The 21,153-nt window shown below is 40.7% G+C and overlaps 1 protein-coding gene across 1 annotated transcript in view; it reads left to right on the top strand.

The window, feature by feature from the left end:
* The window catches only part of LOC128857388 (dynein axonemal heavy chain 6), a 47,354-nt gene that overhangs the window by 8,834 nt on the left and 17,367 nt on the right, over positions 1 to 21,153 (top strand). The window contains exons 5-26 of the mRNA XM_054093130.1: positions 818 to 1,001; positions 1,069 to 1,130; positions 1,197 to 1,301; positions 1,432 to 1,527; positions 1,592 to 1,722; positions 1,785 to 1,959; positions 4,888 to 5,287; positions 5,344 to 5,454; positions 5,523 to 5,822; positions 5,883 to 6,270; positions 8,519 to 8,795; positions 8,849 to 9,192; positions 9,273 to 9,546; positions 9,996 to 10,448; positions 10,513 to 11,336; positions 11,398 to 11,992; positions 12,060 to 12,209; positions 17,232 to 17,543; positions 19,792 to 19,914; positions 19,967 to 20,050; positions 20,159 to 20,876; positions 20,940 to 21,116. Coding sequence (XP_053949105.1) covers positions 818 to 1,001; positions 1,069 to 1,130; positions 1,197 to 1,301; positions 1,432 to 1,527; positions 1,592 to 1,722; positions 1,785 to 1,959; positions 4,888 to 5,287; positions 5,344 to 5,454; positions 5,523 to 5,822; positions 5,883 to 6,270; positions 8,519 to 8,795; positions 8,849 to 9,192; positions 9,273 to 9,546; positions 9,996 to 10,448; positions 10,513 to 11,336; positions 11,398 to 11,992; positions 12,060 to 12,209; positions 17,232 to 17,543; positions 19,792 to 19,914; positions 19,967 to 20,050; positions 20,159 to 20,876; positions 20,940 to 21,116 — 6,283 coding nt within the window. The remainder of the gene's footprint in view (positions 1 to 817; positions 1,002 to 1,068; positions 1,131 to 1,196; positions 1,302 to 1,431; positions 1,528 to 1,591; positions 1,723 to 1,784; positions 1,960 to 4,887; positions 5,288 to 5,343; positions 5,455 to 5,522; positions 5,823 to 5,882; positions 6,271 to 8,518; positions 8,796 to 8,848; positions 9,193 to 9,272; positions 9,547 to 9,995; positions 10,449 to 10,512; positions 11,337 to 11,397; positions 11,993 to 12,059; positions 12,210 to 17,231; positions 17,544 to 19,791; positions 19,915 to 19,966; positions 20,051 to 20,158; positions 20,877 to 20,939; positions 21,117 to 21,153) is intronic.

Below are 21,153 nucleotides of genomic sequence, written 5' to 3'. Positions count from 1 at the left end.
GCTCAATCAACTCAATGGAAGTTGCCGCACGAACCAAGACCGAAAAAAGCGCGCCAAGTTCGGTCGATTGAAAAAGTTTTGCTTACCGTTTTCCTTGATTGCAGGGGCGTTGTGCATCATGAGTTCTTGCCACAAAGTAAAACGGTCAATAAGGAATATTACCTGCAAGTTATGTGCAATTTGCGCGAGGGAATCCGCCAGAAACGCACGGATTTGTGGAAGAACAAAAATTGGCTCTTGCATCACGATAACGCCGCTGCTTCACACATTGTTGCTTGTGCGCGACTTTTTGGCCAAAAACAACACACTAATGATGCCTAATGCCACAGCCACCGTATTCCCCAGATCTGGCCCCCTATGACTTTTTCTTGTTCCCGAAACTGAAGAGCCCCATGAAAGGACGACGCTTGACCAGATAAAGACGGCATCGAAGGAAGAGTTGACCAAGATAAAAAAAAATGATTTTTTGATGAGCTTCGAAGATTGGAAATAACGTTGGCACAAGTGCATAATATCTCATGGGGCCTACTTTGAAGGGGGCAAAATAGATATTAATGAATAAATAAATAATTTTTGAATACACACAAAATTCGCTATACTTTTTGAACACACCTCGTATGCTATGTATGTCCGAGTTCTATATTGAGCCACGGTATAAATGATATATAGATTCATCTAACTTTAAAATATAATCGATTTTGTAATTCCGCTGGAAAAACAATATTTTTGGTGGGGCACCCTAATGTATGTACGTATATATGTATGTGTAACATATATTCATCCATTTCATCCGATTTATATACGTAATATGTTTTAGCTTTTTGAGTTATTGTGACAATATGATGTATCATATGTTGCACCAATTGACTGCCAGTGCCTTTCGCCGCTTGGTTGAGTCAATGGAAGTGCACCACACAGTCGCGCCAACCATGGAGGAGTTGCAGGAAAACCCAGCGCTGGATAAGCAAATCGAAAATCCGCGACCGGAAAATGTGCCAGCGGTAACTATTAGAGACCAAATAAGCAGAGTTAAGAGTCAATGAAAACTTCCATAATCTTTCACTGCAGAATCCCTTCTTCATTGCTGAGTTATACATGTTAACGGATCGTATAGATGTCGACCCATCCGAGTGAGCCCAACTATGAAGTAATAATAGTTTGTATTTAACTTTCTAACATGCCTTTCTCGCTCCTAGAGAGGTGATGAAACATATTTTTCAACGCATTTCATCGTTAATATTGGAAACAGTTACCGAAATGGAGAATTTCACCGATGACAAAACATTCAACCAATATACAGAGTAAATTAAATGGAGCTCAAAAAGCATTTAATGAGTCTTTTTTTCTCTCTATACATTTCTGCATTTCTTTAGTGCTCTTTTTTCTTTTCCCCTCTCTTTTTCGCTCCGTTTCTGCTTCATCTCACTACAGGCCTTCTATTATGGGCCGCCAAGAGGAACGTTTGGCAATGACTGCGCCAGATTTGAACTTTCTCTTACGCACTGATGCGCGCTTTCAGAAAGATCGGTAGGTATTGATGTGGTTACTGATATTGCATTGGATTTTTAACTAATTTGCATTTACTTTGCAGCAAACTTATGTTCACGTATATACACAGCGCCTACGAAAAGGCAATGCTCTACGCAGAACGTTTCGATACCATACGAAACAACTATGAGATCGATATGACTACAGATCCGAAAAAACTTACATCGGAAAGGGGTGAATTTTAATTGCGCCACTTATTTATCTATAATCAACCATTAATTGTTATTGTTTTGCAGATCTGGAGGCACTACGCGCATACTGTAATCGCTACTGCAACAACGTGCGCGCATTGGATGGCATCTTGTCAGTTGTTAATTTGGGCCTATTGAAATTGACTCAAACCAGCTTCAAAGATACCGTCACGCCCATCTGTCAAAGCCTTTCAAATGTCCTTAATATATATATACCAAAGTGAGTACGGCAGCTTGTGTTAGGAGTCTATGTATAGGCATTGCGGGCGTCGTGAGTACAACGGTCAGAATAGGCTCTTAATATTTGTTGAATTTGCTCTTTCTGGACCCAGCGAGCCAAGAGAAGGCAATAAAAACAATGTGTTGGCTACAACCCTCCGGCCGATAACTCTACTTTCCCCAGTAGGGAAGACTCTTGAAACCCTTCTACTCCCACTCTAAACGAAACACTTGACCCCAGCCCACACCAGCATGGCTTCCGAAGAATGCACAGCACCACCATGGCACACACCGTCATTAACACTCAGATACACTGCGAGCTCAACCAAAACCACCCCTGCGAGAGAACTGTCCTAGTAGCGTTGGACCTAAAAAAGGCTTTCGACACAATCAGCCACGTCACGCTACTATATGATATTTTACCGTCGACACTCCCACCAGGACTGAAGAGGTGGACCGCGAATTACCTGAGTGGTCGTCATCCGTCGGTGCTATTTCGAGACCAAATTTCTAAACAGAGGAAAATAAAGGAAGGAGTTCCGTAGGATGGTGTTCTTTCCCCCTTGCTTTTTAACTTCTATATCTCGAAACTCCCCCAGCCACCAGAGGCAGTCTCCCTGGTCTCCTACGCCGACGACTGCACGATATCGGCGTTGGGCAATGGCATTGATGGCCTGTGCGCCAAGGTTAACAACTACCTCCCCTGCCTTTCTCGCTTCTTCTTTGCGAGGAACCTAAAACTTTCCACCACGAAGTCCACGGCGACCCTCTTCACCACCTGAACAAAGGAGGTCAAACTGCAACTTAAGGTAAAATTTGATGACACACCAATTCAACTGGGGCAAAGCCAAAGAAATGTTGCTATCGACATTTAAGGTAATAGGCCTCCCAGGCACGCCAGGATGCACCTCCTCAATTACGTGGACGAGATCCAGGACAAAACAGACCGACAATAACTGGATCGAACAGTTTATAGACAGACAATTAACGACATTCATCGGGAGACTCCTACCACCTTCTTAAGCTCCCGACCCCCAAATGCTGTCATCGGAGTCCAACCACCACCCATTACAGAGGAAGAGCTCCAACTTTCCCGAGAGTCCCGTGTAACTTTGGCACAATTACGTTCTGGATATTGTAGCAGGCTAAACTCCTACCTTTTCAGAATTCACCCCGACATACTAAGCATATGTGAAGGTACCCCATACGACACTTACCATATTTTTACATGCCCCATCAAACCCACTCATCTTACACCCCTCTTTCTCTGGACCCAACCTGTCGATTCAGCAAGTTTCCTGGGCCTACCAAAGATGAACTGGGCCTACCTTTACGAAGACGACGGGTGATTTACCCTACACTGACAGGGTAAAGTTAGAACTACAACAACAACAACAGCATGTGTTGCGACACGACGATCAAATTTCCGGGCATAGGACACTCTGCCCTCTCTCAATACAAAAAAAGGACAGAGTCACTGTCAGTACACTCTGCCACATTTTTTTTTGCCTGGCCCCTAATGACAAACGTCAAATTTCTTATAGAAAAGAGTACGCTGCTAGTTTTCCTACAAAGGCACAGTGAAGGGATAAAGATGCACACTTTGGAAGCTCGGTAAGATCTTGCTACTGAGAATGGTGCTGGAGCGGGATGGCATTTGGCGAGTAACTTCAGTATAAAGAAACCAGTTTTTCAATCAAAATTCTTTGCAATACTTAAAGTAGTAGACTGGATAATAGAAAACTACGAGGAATTAAAATCACGATCTTTAAAGGTATACAAGCTGCTCTAAAGACTTAAGCAACCGCTCGCACCCCTTCTACAATAATCCAGGAATATAAGTTAAGGCTAAGCTCTGTGAATCTGCTCTCTCTATCCAGGTTTAGGAGTATATTTGATGCTCTCCAACGAACACTCGTGCGAGTTGCCTGTGTTCTTGTATTTAAAAATTTCCTTACTATAGGGTTCTGACCTATGAAATTTGAGTAAAAAGTAATGCCTGATTTCGCAAGACGGTCCACCTGTCGGTCCACCTCTTCGTTGTGTTCATAAGGTTATGTTCCGGTACCCAGCCTAACAAAATGGTGTACTTTGCGCCCAGTGTATTGAGGACAGTGAAGTATTCCTCAGTGAATTTGTGAGACTGCAGTGCGCATAGCAAGCAAAATGTCGAGGCACTTCAAAGTAGTGCCTCTTCGAAGGCAGTCTCTGTCACAGATTTCTATGTCACATCCACATGAAGGATTGGAGGATAACTGCCCATGGGTATCAATCTTTTCAAATTCGATCCAGGGACACTTGCACCACTCCTATCATATGCAAGCTTCGAGTTAACTGTGGAGCAGTTCTCCGAGTCAGGTTCAAGGTATAGTTTACGTGGCTCCCAGAGTGCACACTGTAAAATAGTTACCTTCAAAGTCCCAAAGATCTTTAGTACAGGAGTTACTTGAGGAGCCGTTTGCATTCTTAAGGGGAGCCGGAAGGCGGCCGCCGTAGCCAAATGGGTTGGTGCGCGAGTACCATTCGGAATTCACAGCGAGAACGTCGTTTCGAATCTCGGTGAAAACACCAAATTAAGAAAAACATTTTTTTAATAGCGGTCGCCCCTCGGCAGGCAATGGCAAACCTTCGAGTGTATTTCTGCCATGAAAAAGCTCCTCATAAAAATATCTGCCGTTGCTTGAAATTGTAGGTCCCTCCATTTGTGGAACAACATCAAGGCGAACACCACAAATACGAGGAGGAGCTCGGCCAAACACCCGAAAAGGAAAAGTGGTGTGAAAGGAGAGCAGATTCGAAGACTTAAGAGTTGGCATTATCTTTTAACTGTTTTATTCACTAAAGCCAACAGATAAAGCTCAGCATATCAAATATTTAAACTGGCGCCATTTTTCAAAATCTTACTTAAAAATCTTTACTTCCTTCACAGACTAGCCGCCGAAGAAGTAGATCGGATTACTCAAGAAATACATGATTTTATCGGTGTCATCAGTACAGAGCCCGAAACTACTTTGGAAATTGTCGAACACATACGTGAGCTCGAACGCATCGATGAAGATTTGAATAAACTTTTCGAAGCGGTTGACTACGCGCACGATCTCTTCATGATTATTAAAGAATTCCAAATACCCTGCGATGACGATCGCCGAGAAGACTATATGGATTGCGAGGATTTGGTAAATCGTGGTAGTGAACAGCTGAAAGAGACACAAGCTCGACGCCCAGAATTCATAAGCCGTTTGGATCAACGCATGCAAGCCGACATAGAGTTACTGTACCAGGAGATACATAAAATCGCGTTGGCGGTGCAAAACACCGAACTATTAGATGTGCGTAGTAAAGAATGAGATTTAAACTTGCCAATTAACATTTTTTTCGTCCACAGATAAATACGGGTAGCAAAAAAGCGAAAATAATGCTGGACGATTTGCTGCGGCACCTGAGCGATTGCAAGGAGCAAGCGGAAGAGTATATTGGCTATCAGAAGGAATTTAAGGTGTGTGCACTAGATTGGAAAAAATATATAAAATATTTAACGAAACTTCTTGACATTTACAAGCGCAGATCGACATATCGCAGTTTTTCGAAATGGACGATGCATTCCAAGAGATAAGAATGCGCAACAACCTCTGGCAATCGCTGGATGAATGGGAATCAGCTTTAGAAAGTTGGATTAACATGGAGTTCAACCAATTGAATGTGGAAGAGATGAATAACTTGAATATGAAAATAATCAAAAACTGTTTGCAATTTGAAAAATATCTACCTGAAAATAATATTGTGCCAGAGATGAAAGCCTCCGCCGAGGACTTTAGACAAAAATTGCCCGTTATTGGTTTTCTACGTAATCCCAATTTCAAGGCGGTATGTAGGAAAAAATTCGAATTATTACTTCTATTGACTTTCTCCGCTTGCTTTGCTTAGCGCCACTGGACCGATATCGAGACTATACTGAATGTTCGCGTCTACCAAGAGGAAGGTATTCGCATATCTACCTATGAGGGGGCTGGCGCATTTGATGAAGCGAAAGCCGCACAATTGATGGAGGTCTCATCGCAAGCCTCAGGCGAGTCACAGCTCGAAGCAATGTTGAAGACTATTGAAAACGTTTGGAAGGAAACAGAGTTGTCCGTAGTGAATCATCACGATCAGAAGGATGTCTTCATATTGGCGGGCACGGAGGAGCTACAAGTAATCTTGGATGATTCGACAGTGAATATCAATACAGTAGCTGCATCCAAATTTGTTGGACCCATAAAAGCTAAAGTGCAGGAATGGGCCGAGCTATTGGAGTTGTTCAATGAGATGTTAGGTAAAATTATTGGACATATTGCTTTTGCATGCGTGGGTTGGTGCGTGACTATTCAGAATTCAGAGAGAACATATGTTCGAATCTCGATAAAAGACTAAAATGAAGAAGCACATTTTTCTAATAGTGGTCGCCCCTTGGCAGGCAATGGCAAACCTCCGTGTATTTCTGCCATGAGATGGCTTCTCATAAAAATATCCGCCGTTTGGAGTCAGCTGAAAACTGTAGGCCCCTCCATTTGTGGAACAACATCAAGACGCACACCACAAATTGGAGGAGGAGCTCGGCTAAACACCCAGAATGGGGGTACGCGCCAATTGTACATATATATAAAATTTAGTCTTACAACATGAATTCTTATCGTATCTTCATCTTCTTAAATGGCGCGATAAGCCTTCCTATGCTACCACTAGGTCGTACCGCATCGAATACTTTTAGAACCGAAGGGTTTGTATTCATTCGGACGACATAACCCAGCCAACAAAGCCGCTGGATCTTTATTCATCGCGCTGTGTCTATGTCGTCGAAAAGCTCATTGGCACATCGCCTATGATACTCGCCATCGCCAACGTGCAAAGGTCTAAAAATCTTCCGCAGAGTATTTCTCTCGAACAACCCAAAGGACGTCTCTACGGATATTGTCATCGTCCAAGCTTCTCCGCCATATGATAGGATGGGCATGATGAGAGCCTATTAAGGCGTTAGTTTTCTTCGTCGAGAGAGGATTTTGAGAGGGCTTGCCTAAAACAAGCATGATATACGGATCACAATCCTCTTAACAGAATTTGCTGAATGAGCTGGCCTGTTGTCTTTGTGGAGAACCATTAGTTTGTCCTTCCACATTTCCGGAACTCAGCAGTCATGTAAATGGAACTACTAATTTCGCTTTCAGGAGTCCCATTAATACCAAAAAAATAATCGTATTTGATGTAATTTTTATTTTATCGTTCCCCTTAACAGTTTTCCGGTGAAACAGAAGATGAATGCTAACGAAGGCTATGCCTGTCGTCCTCGTCGTCGTTGGGCAGCTTTACAGCTGGGGGTGAGCTTTAGCTTCGTTCACGTTTCGTTTCCATTCAACTCGATCTTCGTTAACAGTTCCCCACTTTCTAACATCCAGTGCCCTCAGGTCCATTAGAACTTGGTCAAACCATGTTAGTTTTGGACTCCTCGTGCTTTAGGTACAACGGCCATATAACAACACAATTGACTTTTGGGGGCGGTCATATCACATGCGCGTAATATGACCCAACCATCGCAGTCTTTGGAACTTGACGTATTTCAGGATGTTCTCGCCATATCATAGATGCAGAAACTCTTCATTGTAGCGTATCCGATAGATACCATCCTGCAGTCGTAGCGGACCAAACATCCTTCGCAGAACTTTTCGGTCGAGTATGCTTGGACACGATTCATCCAGGAACTGGTATGCACGAACTGGCCGTATTGTTGACTGGTATAGCCGTAGTTTGCAATCTCTCGTAAGGAGTCTTGATTATAATAGTTCAGATTGGGCGAAATATGATATGTTTAATGACGCAATCCTGCTTTGTATTGCCTCGTCGAAGCTATTGTCGTTTTGTATCGTGACGACCATATATTTAAATGACTGTACGCTCTCGAAGCGGTAAATGGCAATTATTTACCATGTCTTCTGGCGGCCTTCTCTCCACCTTCCGTGAAATCTTCAGATATTTGGTTTTTTCTGCATTTATTTTGAGCCCTACGGTTTCAGCACCCGTCTCGATATTGAGAAAAAGTTCGGTCAGGTACTTTTTATTTCACGCGATTATCGCGATTTCATCGGCATATGCAATGGTTAGCCAAGACCGGTAAAAGAAATTGCTAAATGTTACCTCCTCTCTAATTGCATAATGCAGTAGCAAGTGGAAACGGTTATAGAGAGAGAGAGAGCCACCTTGTTTGACTCCACAGGAAATGTCAAACGGAAGCGAGATAGACTGATGGATTACTACTTTTCCGGTAGTGTTTGTCAAGATGGCCAGTTTGCTGCTGAAACCTAGTTTTGCAAAAACTTTAAGGGTTTTACGGCTATGCCTGTACTTTCGCCTAAAATAGTTATTTCAAGGACGAACGTATTATATTCGGAAGTGAAAGCTTTACTCTAAACAGCTGGCAATCACTCATGCACACTTATTATTTAGCAGCGCCAACCTCATTATTTAGGAACCCCACCTTACAACTCTTCTTTTAAATTTATTCCTTCATTCGCCTATTTTCCTCCTCACAGAGGTTTGGATAAATTGCCAAACAACTTGGATTTATTTGGAGGCGATATTCTCCTCACCCGATATACAACGTCAGTTGCCACAAGAGGCGAAAATGTTTTTCACCGTCGACAAAAGCTTCAAAAATATTATGCGAAGTGCGAAAAAGATTTCCTTAGCGTTGCCAGTTATGACCGATCGCAAAACATTTGATGAACTCAATGAGAATAATCGTTTACTGGATTTGATTAGCCGCGGTCTAGAGGCATATCTCGAAGTGAAGCGTGTGGTATTCCCAAGGTAAGTTAAGCTTGAATTCGAGATAATTTTATACTAACTTGGCTTCCAAATAGATTCTATTTCCTTTCCAATGATGAGCTGCTCGAAATTTTGGCACAAACGCGTGTACCACAGGCAGTACAGCCGCACTTGCGCAAGTGTTTCGACGCCATATACCGGCTGGAGTTCGGTCAGAAGGAGAGTGGCGATGGTGGCAAGATGATACCGACTAATGACATAATTGCATTCATTTCGCCTGAAGGTGAGAAGCTGTTATTTGGTAAAGGTCTAAAAGCGCGTGGTGCAGTCGAAGAGTGGTTAAGCAAAGTCGAGGAGGCGATGTTTATTGCTGTCAAGCGATATATGCGCTTCGGGTATCAGTGCTATCCGGCCAAGGAGCGCGATGAATGGTTTCAAGGTATTGTCTTTGACCCTTCTTTTTCCTAATTTCGTTTTTAAGGAGAGCCTATTTAAAATTGTAAAATCTTCTACTCATAGATCATCCCAATCAGGTTGTACTGACGGTATCGCAACAGCAATGGGCCGCCGACATTCACATCATTTTAGACAATAACAAAAACGGCGCAAGCATCAAACTCAAGCAAATGAAGGATTTCGAGAAAAAGTGTTTCAAAAATTTAGCTGCTTTAGCGGCCCTAACACGAAAGGACATCTCGTCGTTGCTGCGCAAAATACTTTGTGCGCTTATAACAATCGATGTGCATGCGAAGGACTCTATAACATTATTGATCGATAAGGAAGTGACGAAAAAGTAAGCGAGGCGGAGTCCCAAAGGCCAACTAGCAAATGCCAAATGTTCCATAAAAAAACCAAATGTATATACATATAATTCGCGCTTGCTCCCTTTTTGGGTGTGTGGCCTAGCTCTTCCTCCCATTTGTCGCGTGCGTCATGATGTTGGTACACAACTGGAGGGACCTAAGTTTTAAGCCAACTAGGATTGGCAGATGGTTTTTTATGAAGACCTTTTTCATGACAGAAATACACTCGGAGGTTTGCCATTGCCTGCCGAAGGGGAGCCGCACTTAGGAAAAATATTTTCTTTCGTTTGTTGTTTCGTACGCAAAGATTCGAACCTACGCACTGCCGAATGATAGTCACGCACCAATCTATTCGGCTATGGCGGTCGACGAACTACCGAATACAAAGCACAAAATACCAAATAAAAATATAGATTAAATTTCCACTTTTCTTTTACAGCACTGATTTCAATTGGTTGAAAATGCTACGCTTTTACTGGGCCTACGAGACGGACACTGTTTATACACGCATGGCCTCCGCCAATATACCCTACTACTATGAGTACTTGGGTGCGGGTGGTGTATTAGTATTAACGCCATTAACAGATCGCTGCTACCTTTGTTTGATGGGCGCCTTGCAAATGGATCTGGGTGGCGCTCCGGCTGGCCCAGCAGGCACCGGCAAAACCGAAACCACCAAGGATTTGGCTAAGGCTGTAGCCAAACAATGTGTCGTCTTCAATTGCTCCGAGGGTTTGGATTACAAAATGATGGGTCGCTTCTTCTCCGGATTGGCACAATGTGGCGCCTGGTGCTGTTTCGACGAATTCAATCGTATCGATATCGAAGTATTGTCGGTCATTGCACAACAATTGATTACTATACGAAATGCCAAGGTTATAAATGCAAAACGGTGAGAGCTCAGTGTTGAAATAAAACTCCAACAGTTCTCACACAGCGAACTAATCTCATTTCAGCTTCATTTTTGAGGGTCGTGAGATTAAACTCAACAAATCCTGTGCCGTATTCATCACAATGAATCCCGGTTATGCGGGGCGCACAGAGCTGCCAGATAATCTAAAGGCACTCTTTCGTCCGATGTCCATGATGGTGCCAGACTATGCGCTCATCTCTGAGGTTATTCTATACTCGGAGGGTTTTGAATATCCAAAAATTCTGGCCCATAAAATGGTGCAAATGTATAAGTTGTGCAGTGAGCAGCTCAGTCAGCAAAATCATTACGATTTCGGTATGCGTGCCGTCAAGTCAGTGTTGGTCATGGCTGGGGCATTGAAACGTGCTGCGCCCGATCAACGCGAGGATATTACACTAATCGCAGCGTTACGTGACTCCAATATACCAAAATTTTTGGCTGAGGACGCTGGTCTTTTTCGTGGTATACTTAGCGATTTATTTCCCGGCGTGGAACTACCAGATTCATCACATCCAAGTTTGGAGGAAGGTATGATGGAGGGCCTACACCTGAAAAATCTACAGCCAGTGGCGATCACCCTACGTAAAGGCATACAATTATACGAGACGATGTGCGTGCGTTGGGGTGTAATGTTGGTGGGACCGACAGGTGGCGGCAAGACGACAGTGCTGCATAATCTTGCTTTTGCACTGAATTATTTGTATGAGAAGGAGGTTTCGGGTCCAAACTTTCGACCAGTTAGCATGCAAACAATGAACCCGAAGGCGGTGCACATAAACGAGTTATACGGTTTCGTAGATTCTAAGACGCTCGAATGGCAAGACGGTCTATTGGGTTTGGCTGTGCGCACTGCGGTGAATGTAGAAGGTATACTAGGAAAGGTACTCATAATTAAGTAAATATTTGATGGATTTGCTTTTTTTTGCAGAGGAAATACATCAATGGATCATTTGCGATGGTCCCGTCGATGCAGTGTGGATCGAAAATTTAAATACCGTATTAGATGACAATAAAATGCTATGTTTGGCCAACTCCGAGCGCATCAAATTAACCGCCTGGGTGCATATGGTTTTCGAGGTGCAAGATTTAGCACAAGCCTCTCCAGCCACTGTCTCGCGCTGCGGTATGGTTTACGTGGATCCCGATGATCTAGGCTGGCTACCGCTAGTCAATTCGTGGAAATCGAGCGATATCCAGAAAAAACTGACCGAAGAACAAATGGAATTTCTTTATAATCTATTCACTAAATATTTCAATAAGCTATTGAAATTGGCTCTCAAACATGGCGCCTACATGATACATCAGGTGTCAAGCGCCAAAGTTTGCCTACTATGCGAACTACTGGCATCTCTGATTGAACAGAAGAAGTGGATTAGCAGTCCCGCAGATGAGTATAAACCACTGATGAGTAAAATGTTTGGTTGGTCTGTATTATGGGCGATCGCCTCAAATTTCAAAGATGCCGAAAAGGATGGATTTGAAATCCACATCAGGGAAGTGGTGGAAGGTGACAATAACTTCGCGTAAGCTAAGAAAGACATTTATTTAGAAAAATTCCGAGAATAAACCAACAATTTTGCACTTACTCAGCTTTCCACATGGTACAATCTGGGACTACTACATCAACATGGAAACTAAGAAATGGGAAAACTGGAATCTAATAATTGAACAATTCCATTTTGATCCTGAAATGAAGTATTTCGATATGCAAGTACCGACAGTGGACACAACGAAATATGGGTAAGTATCAGGTCAGTCCATAAGTTCGTGCGTATTTTACCCATAATTTTTGTATACAAAAAATTATTCGCGGAATATAACGGAATTATTTATATTTTCTTTGATATATTTTGCATTCAACAAGTGATTTTAATCGCGGATAGAAGCACGTGGTGTTAAAAAATAAAATGGAATCTTCGAACGCGTATAAGAGGCATATTTTATATTTTTTTATAAAAGTGGTAAAAAAGCAACAACTGCTGCTGAAATAAACACTGTTCACGGAGAGGATACAGTGAGTTTAAGGACTGCGCAAAAGTGGTTACCAAAATTCCGAAGTGGTAACTGCGACGTGGAGGATGCCCCGCGCGCTGGTCAGCCTGAAGTCTTTAACTCCTTGCCTTGCTCGAACTCGTGGAAGCTGAGCCCAATTCAGTCAGTGACCGTCGATATGATAGCTCAGAGGTTAAATTCATCGCATGGAACAGTTCACAAGCACCAGGCACCTGGTTCAGTTGGGAAAGGTTTCAAAGCTGGGAAAATGGGTTCCGCTCGTTACTGGTGATGAAAAATGGGTCCTTTACAATAATTCTGTTCGCAAACGCCAATGGTTAGATCAAAATGAAACACCAGAACCGACCCCTAGAGATGGCCTTCACCCCAAGAAGATTCTCCTGTCTATTTGGTGGGCTATGGCCGGTATTGTTTATTATGAACTTCTGGAACCAAACCAGACGATAAGTGCTGATTATTATTCACATCAGCTGTCAAACCTGAATGAGGCACTTAACAAAAATCGACCGTCTTTAGTGAATAGACGCAAAGACTTGTTTCACCACGACAACGCAAGACCTCATACCGCAAGGCAAACATTAGGCAAGCTGAACGAGCTCGGATGGGAGCTAATGCCGCATCCACCATACTCTCCGGATATTGCACCTTGTGATTATCACCATTTCCGTGGACTTCAATCTCATTTGAGTAACAAGAACTACTCCTCAAAAGAAGCTAAAAAAAGGGATATTCGAGCGTATTTTGGCTCCAAGGACTAACAAATTTTTGAGCAGGGAATTAAAAATTTGCCTAAACGTTGGGAAGACATTGTAAATAATGAAGGAAAATATATTATTGATTAATAAATACTTTGAACATCTTTTTTATTAATTTTAAAACCACCTTTAAAAAACGCACGAACTTATGGACTGACCTGATATAAAAAAAATATTATAATTATTATTATTGATATAAATGGCTATTTGTGTACTGCGACCTGTACTCTCACCTACTCAAACAGTTTTAGGCTATAAATAAATCCTTACTGGTGTAAGCTTAATTTCTACCAGGAGGTTCGAATCTATAAACCCGCTTCCTTGGTAATTTAGTCTGCGACATGCCACTGCTTATATTGCAACATTGTTGTTGTAGGTTAACATAATACTTTCCCTGTTAATCGAAGTTCCAAATTATTTCAAGACCGAATTGAGTAAACAGATGTTGAGTTTGCTTGCATGCTCAAAGTCGTCCCAATTGCGCAATGAAATTTCTCCTGTGCAACATACCTCTAGGAATTTCAACCATTCCATCCATTCCCATTAACCATTTAGGTAGGACATTCTGAGATGCAGGCAGCTCATACAGTGAACCTGACTCGGAAATCTGGTGCATAGATGAGTCGAAACTTTCGGTTGGTAGGACTGGGGCAAGTGGCTTTGAGCCGCACTGGTTGAAGTATGATTCACTCTTCTCAATACTCTAGGAGCGAAGAACACCGTTTGGCTGAGCTGGTACGACGTAAAGGCTAGGCTATAGCAGGACGTAAAAGCTAGGATGAAAACGAGCAGGCGGACTGTCAAACGAAATTACGCGTTACTTTAAAATTCCATGCACCTGAAGCCCTTGTGAGCTGGGAGAATAGAGAATCCACTAGATAGAGAGTCCAGGGCAGAGGTAGGCTAAACAGTTTATCCCTCTCTCCAGAAGAATATCAGATAGGCTCATAAACTTGGATAGACAGAGCTTACGAACTCTTGCTGGAGATTATGCAGGTTTCAGGAAACTAAGGTTACTAGATATAAGCATCTGTCGGTTTTTTTCGAACTGTGTAATAAAACTTCAGAACACATTTTCTTCGAATGCAAGACGAACACTCATACATACACTTAGATGGTGCAACTCAAAATCCCCTCAGATATGGAACAACAAGCCTGAGAAGTTACTCAAATATTTCAAAAGCATCCATCTTGAGGTTTGCGGTCATGCACAATAGGCCACATCGAAGGTCGCAGTGCAATATGGCTCAATATTAATAATAATAATACTAGATCTGGGAACCCAAAGACACCTTCTTGTGTATTTTTTTCAAAAAGGGTACGCAATTAGGCCAGAATTTATTTAAAAAACCAACTTCTTCGCTTGTGATTTTAAGACATATTCTCTAATGATTTTCTTGCTTGTGATAGTTGTTTAAAGCTCATATACATATCTACCCCCCTCGTTAAACCTTGAAAGGTGCTGGTAGTTAAAATGTTTACAGTATCAATTTCTCTCCCACTTTTTTCGGAGCAAACTTAAAATCTCGCAGCACTTGATATATCTTTTCGAAATCTGTGTAAAACAGGACTGTTTCAGAATCTGCACGGGCATCAGCTGTTAGTTGGCCAAATGACAGTCTAGAGTATTGTTTACAAGCGCGTGGAAGCATTTTTCCGAGATTAAACGCGAAAAAAGAAAATCAGTAATGGATTTCAAACGTAATAGTGTGATTGCATTATATTTGGTTGGAAAATCACAACCAGCGATGGTTCGAGAGCTCGAGCACCTTAAAGTAAATAAAGTTTTTGTTCATCGCATCATTACTCGTTACAATGATACTGGGAGCATCGCGAAATATCATGGAGGTGGTCATCAAAAGACTGCAACAACAAGTGAAATGGTTCAAAAAGTGAAGAAGCGACTTGAGCGAAATCCCCGACGAAGTGCCAAGCCAATGGCGAAAGAACTGAAAATATCTGACCGTAGCATCCGCCACATACTGAAGAATGATCTCAAAGACAAGCCTAACAAGATTCATAAGACGCATAATCTCCCACCAAAGCAGCAACAAGTCAGACTTGAGAGAGCGAAAGAGTTGCTTCGCTTGGCCGAAAGCGCTCAATTTCCGAGCATGTGTTTTCTGACGAGAAAATTTTTCAAATTGGGCAATTCGTAAACATCCAAAACGATAGAGTTTATTTGACCCACCGGTTATACGAGAATTTGAGTCACCGATTGGCCACCAGGAGCCTGCACCCGCCATAGGTAATGGTTTGGGCCGCTGTAACCGCAGATGGACGCTCTCCAATCAAGGTAAATGCGAAATATTATCGGGAAAATATTGTAGTAAACCATGGACGTTTTAACAGGATTCTGCACCGTCTCACAAAGCTCCAATGAACCAAGAATGGTTAAAAAACAAAGTTCCGAACTTCATAACGTCCACACAATGGCTCTCAAATTCACCAGACGCGAATCCGATGGATTATTCTCTCTGGATCGTTTTGGGGAGCAAAGTCCGATCTAAAAGATTCACCAATCTCGAGGCGCTGAAAAAACCCATTATCCGTGAGCGGGCCAAAATACTTGCAAGTCACATTCGAGCAGCTTGCCATTCGTTTCTGTACCGTCTCAAGGACATAGTCAAGGCAAAAGGCGCTCATATCGAGCAAAAGTAAATTGATTTTTAATTTTGTATTATTTTCACACATTCTTCACTTTCAATTGAATAAAAGTAATTTTCCAAACTAAATTTATGACCTTTTTAATTAGTTACACTTCGAATGCCGGACCCTGTATTTATGAACTAACTATTTCGATATAAATGCAAAGATTTTAACTCTTCTTCCAGCTACTTTGATGTACTCAACTCGCTTTTCAAAGTACAAAAAAAAAAGATCGATATCATCTCTCAACAAATTATTGATCATGAAATATCCTTAAGTTCTTATTCAGCTGATGAGCTCTTGTTTATAGCTGAGTAGCCTTAAATCGCGATGCATGACAAAATCTTACATTTTAGACTCGCCTACAAACTCCAAAAACGCGATTCATACGTCATGAAAACTTCTCGTGTCGGATTGGGTTTATTGATTATTATTATTAGTCAAGCGATGAACTTTGTTGTGGGAAACAGATGGAAAGACATATCTATATGTATGTGTCTGCAGCGACAGCCAAGTTGCGCTCATGGACTTAAACAGCCCCCCAACCACATCAAGGGTAGTCGAGTCCTGTAAATCCAGGTTGAACTATGTCGGTAGACATTATAGCCTGATGCTAACATGGGTCCCTGGACGCGTGGGTATCGTGGGTAACGAGACCTCTGACTCCTTAGCTGGGATGGGCTCTGAGGTCAACTTCTTTGACCCAGAGCTCGTTTTGCCACTCCCATCTGCAGACATCAAAGCCACGGTTAGAAAATGGGTTACTACAACCCACAAGCGAGCTTGGCAGGCTAAGAGAGGCTGCAGACAAAACTGATGTTACCTGTCTTGTCCGACCGACTGTAGCAAATCCTCCTGTCATTAAGCAGAATGGACTTCAGACAGCTGGTTGGACTGATGACGGTCCCCTTTCTGTGGGCGAAGCACATGGAAAAGATAGGCAATTCAGACAATCTACTCTGCCGAGCTTGTGGAAAGGACGAAGCGACGGCGGACCACTTTCTGTACGTCTGCCCCGCCTTCGCTCGAATCAGGCTTAAGCACTGATGTGTGAAGAAGCGATCACCTTGGCTCCTTGGTAACACAAGATCTACTCAGATTTCTTCGGAGATCGGGTAGATTTAAAGAAAATTAAAAGGGAATCCGAGTGCAGTACAATGGACTTAATTGTGTCTGAGTGCTGTAATTGCTAGTTGTCCCGACAAAAAAAAGCGAGTCATTCAAAGCTTTTAATTTTATCGTTCTTTTCTTCGATCTACTATATTTGCTAAATAAAATTGTATATCGGGCTGTATATATAAGTAATTCATCAATACAACAATACTCTTTTCAACCTCATCCTCAGCTACGTATCAGAGCTGCTCTTCAAGCGCAGATTTCCCGTTATGTTTACTGGTGACACCGGCGTTGGCAAATCCGTATTAGCAGTTTCCGCACTCAAGAAACTCTCAAAGGGCAACGTAGTACCGGTACTTTTGAACTTTTCCGCACAAACGAGTAGCGCGCGTACACAGGAAATGGTCGAGGCGCAATTGGAGAAACGAAAACGTACACAACTGAGTGCACCATTTGGTAAAATGGTAATCGTTTTCATAGACGATGTGAATATGCCGAAACTGGATACGTATGGGAGTCAGCCGGCGATTGAGCTTTTAAGGTAAGGGTAAAGAATTAGATAAGCATTAGTAAGTAATGAAATCGGGCATAGGACCTCTCGCTTATGTTAAGGAATTTGTACGGTCATAGCCTTCCATGGTCTTAGCGATTCCATGTTAAGTGATCAAAGTATTCCGAGCATTGTCGTATTTTTGTTTTTTTTTTCTAATTGTTTTATTTGTAGGCTTGAGTTTAACAAGAAGTAACCTTGAAAAATTGATTCCCAAGCTAAATATTTTGTAAGCTATGTATTCTACTACAAAAAAAAAAGTTCTAAATTAAAAAAAAACAAAAACGATGTTGAGAATTTTAATATAAAGTTTTCAAACAGTTATATATCTTCGGTACGTTTTAGAATTTTTATAACTTTTTTTTACTTTTAAAGGAAAAAATATTATTTTAAATACAAATTTATGCAAAAGAAAAGACTGCATACAAATTTTGTTTTTAGAATGTTTAGGAAAAAATTTTGAAAGAAATTTTGTTTTGTCATTTTTGATAAATAGGTTGGTTTTGGTTCAAAAATCACAATAAAAAAGAAAAATTTTCAAATTTGTTCCCAAAAAAATTTAACTTTTTCCTAAGAAAAATTTGTTTTAAGCTATATTGACTACAACAAAAAAAAGAAAATTAAAAAAAAACGAAGTTGAAAAATTTGGTAAAGAATTTTTTAACATTTTTATAACTTATTAATTTCTTGGGATAAAACATACTTAAAAAAAAAATTTCAAAAGAAAACGAAATTCCTAAAAATTGCTTTTGCTTGGCAAAAAATTTTGTTTTGTCATTTTCTATAAATAATGGCACAAAATGTTTTTCCCAAAAATTCGAAATAAAAATTGAATTTATTCCCAAAAAAAAATTTTTTTTTTAATAAATTTTTTTCACAACAAAAACAAAGAAAAAATTCAAAAAAAAAACAGCAATGAAAGTTTTGGTATAGAGTTTTTTGAAAAGTGATATATCTTCGGTTCTTTTTAACATTTTTATATTTTTGTTTAAATTTTGAAACAAAAAATATTCTTTAAATAAAAATTTATGAAAAAAATGCACACACACTTTTTTAAGAATATTTGAAAAAAAAATACATTGAATGAAATATTTGAATGAAAAAAATACAATACATAAAAATTTGTTTGTTAATAATGTTGGGAAATTTTTTTTTCTGTCATTTCTGATAAGTGACCGCCTTTGTTTTTCAAAAATCACAAAAAAATTTGAACCAAAAGATTTAGTTTTTTCACAAAAAAAATTTGTTGAGTTATTTTTTTACAACAAAAAACGAGGAAAAAGTTCAAAAATTAAATAAAACCGCCTTTTTTTCAAAAGAAAAAAAATCATTTTTTTTGTTGCAATGGTTTGGGAAAAATTTGTTTGTCATTTTTGAAAAAACCCCTTTTTTGTGTTCGAAACTGACAAAAAAATGTTTATACCAAAAATTTTACCAAAAACTTAAATTTAAAAACAAAATTCAAGTCAAATGTTTTTACCAAAACTTAAAAACAAAAATTTAATGTTTTCCCAAAAAAACAAAAAATTAAGTTATTTTATCCACAAAAAGAAGAAAAAGTTCAAAAATGTAAATAAAGCCGAAGATAAAGGGTAGTTAAGTTTCAAGGGTCGGTGTTGATTTTGAATAAAATACAATTTTTTTAAGAAATTACTGTTATTTCTCTTTATTATTATAATACTAGTATAGCTCAATTACGTATGGGATAAAATATTGACAAATGGTCGCCGCGCCCTCGGCGGCACATCTCCATCCGATGGTCCAAATTTTCGATGACGCTGAGGCATAATTGAGGTTCTATGCCATTAATGTGACGAATTATCTCATTATTTAGCTCTTGAATTGTTGCTGGCTTATCGTTGTGCACCTTTTCTTTCAAATAACCCCAAAGAAACAAGTCCAACGATGTCGTTGACGTTTAGGTGTGGTTCACATTCAACATCGGCCATTGAAATTTAACCACCCTTTATTTTACTCTAAAAAGAAAATCAAAAATATTCAAATTTGAATAAATTTCGAAACGATTAAATTTCTCCAGTTTACTACTCATTATGCAAAACCACTCAAATAAACCAATTTTCAGCAAACTCGACGGCGATGTCCAAAATGCTTGGATCACTTAGCCTGGAATCGCTCGCATTTGATGCCAAAGTAAATGTTTATCAGTCTCATTTCTTAAAGCCACATCTCATATATCTAAGCTCTAACGTACACTAATACTCCTCCTAATACTCCACAGGCAATTTCTTGATTTCAAAGGCTTGTACGATCGTGAGAAGCTTTTCTGGAAGGAGATTTTGGATGTAGTACTTGGCTGTGCTTGCGCACCTCCCGGAGGTGGTCGAAATCCACTCACGCCACGGTGAGTTGACAAGCTTTCCTCTCACACACAGATTATAAACTTTTTTCTTTAGTTTTGTGCGACACTTTGCGCTCTTCTCTCTCCCAAAGCCGAATAATGACACGTTGACGACTATATTCGCTGGTATACTTACTGGGTAGGTAAAAGTAAAAGCTTTCGGTTGTTTTGCGTGATTGCTCTCAGTATTTTTGCTCATTTAATCAGCTGATTATGTAACCTATTAGCAATTAAATATTTTCCGTAGCTTCCTAGACACCTTCTCGTCCGTGATACGCCCGCTCTCCATACCGATTGTCAACGCTTGTGTCGAAGTTTACTCGCGTATCTCTAACGAGATGTTACCGACTCCTGACAAATCTCACTACATCTTCAATTTACGTGATCTATCCAAGTGTGTGCAGGGCATTCTACAAGCAACTAATACCCATTACAACCTAGAGATACAAGTTTTGCGGCTTTTCTTTCATGAAACAACACGCGTCTTTCATGATCGCTTAATCAATGATGAGGATAAGGCGCTCTTTAACAATATCATGCACGAAGTTTGCCTCAAACAGTTCAACAGAGAAGTAATGAAACGGGACGAACCGGCCATACTCTTTGGCGACTTTATGATATTTGGAAAGCCAAAAAACGAGCGCGTCTATGAAGAGATCGCTGATCACAAGAAGTTGGAGAGCATTTTGAATGATTACATTGTGGATTATAACTCGATGACGGGCAAGAATATGCGCTTGATACTCTTTCAGGATGCTTTGGAGCATACAGTGCGTTTGGCGCGCTTGCTGCGTAGTGATCGTGGTTATGGTTTGTTGGTGGGTGTGGCTGGTATGGGTAAGCAATCACTGACACGGCTAGCGGCACATGTCAACGAGTATAAGTGTCTACAAATCGAGCTGAAGAGAAACTATGATATAAATGGATTCCATGAAGATCTAAGAATCATTTACCGCTTTGCAGGGGTAAGCTGGAAAGTTAATGGGTGCATTCCATAACTCATAAACTTAAATTCATTTATTTCACAGATTGAAAATAATCCGGTGGTTTTCTTAATGATCGACACTCAAATCGTGGAGGAAGAGTTCCTAGAGGATATTAATAACATGCTTAACTCGGGTGAGGTGCCAAATCTCTTTGAAGGTGATGACTATGAAAAAGTTATATTGGATTCACGTGAAGCGTGCAACGCAGCGATGGCTGGGGTAAATTTCTTTGCGTGCCACTGCATTGTGTTATTCC

Source organism: Anastrepha ludens, chromosome 3 (assembly GCF_028408465.1).
Source record: "Anastrepha ludens isolate Willacy chromosome 3, idAnaLude1.1, whole genome shotgun sequence".
In the NCBI taxonomy this organism is placed as follows: Eukaryota; Metazoa; Arthropoda; class Insecta; order Diptera; family Tephritidae; genus Anastrepha; species Anastrepha ludens.
The sequence above is the reverse complement of the archived record's forward strand: the minus strand, read 5'-3'. Positions and strand labels throughout refer to the sequence as shown.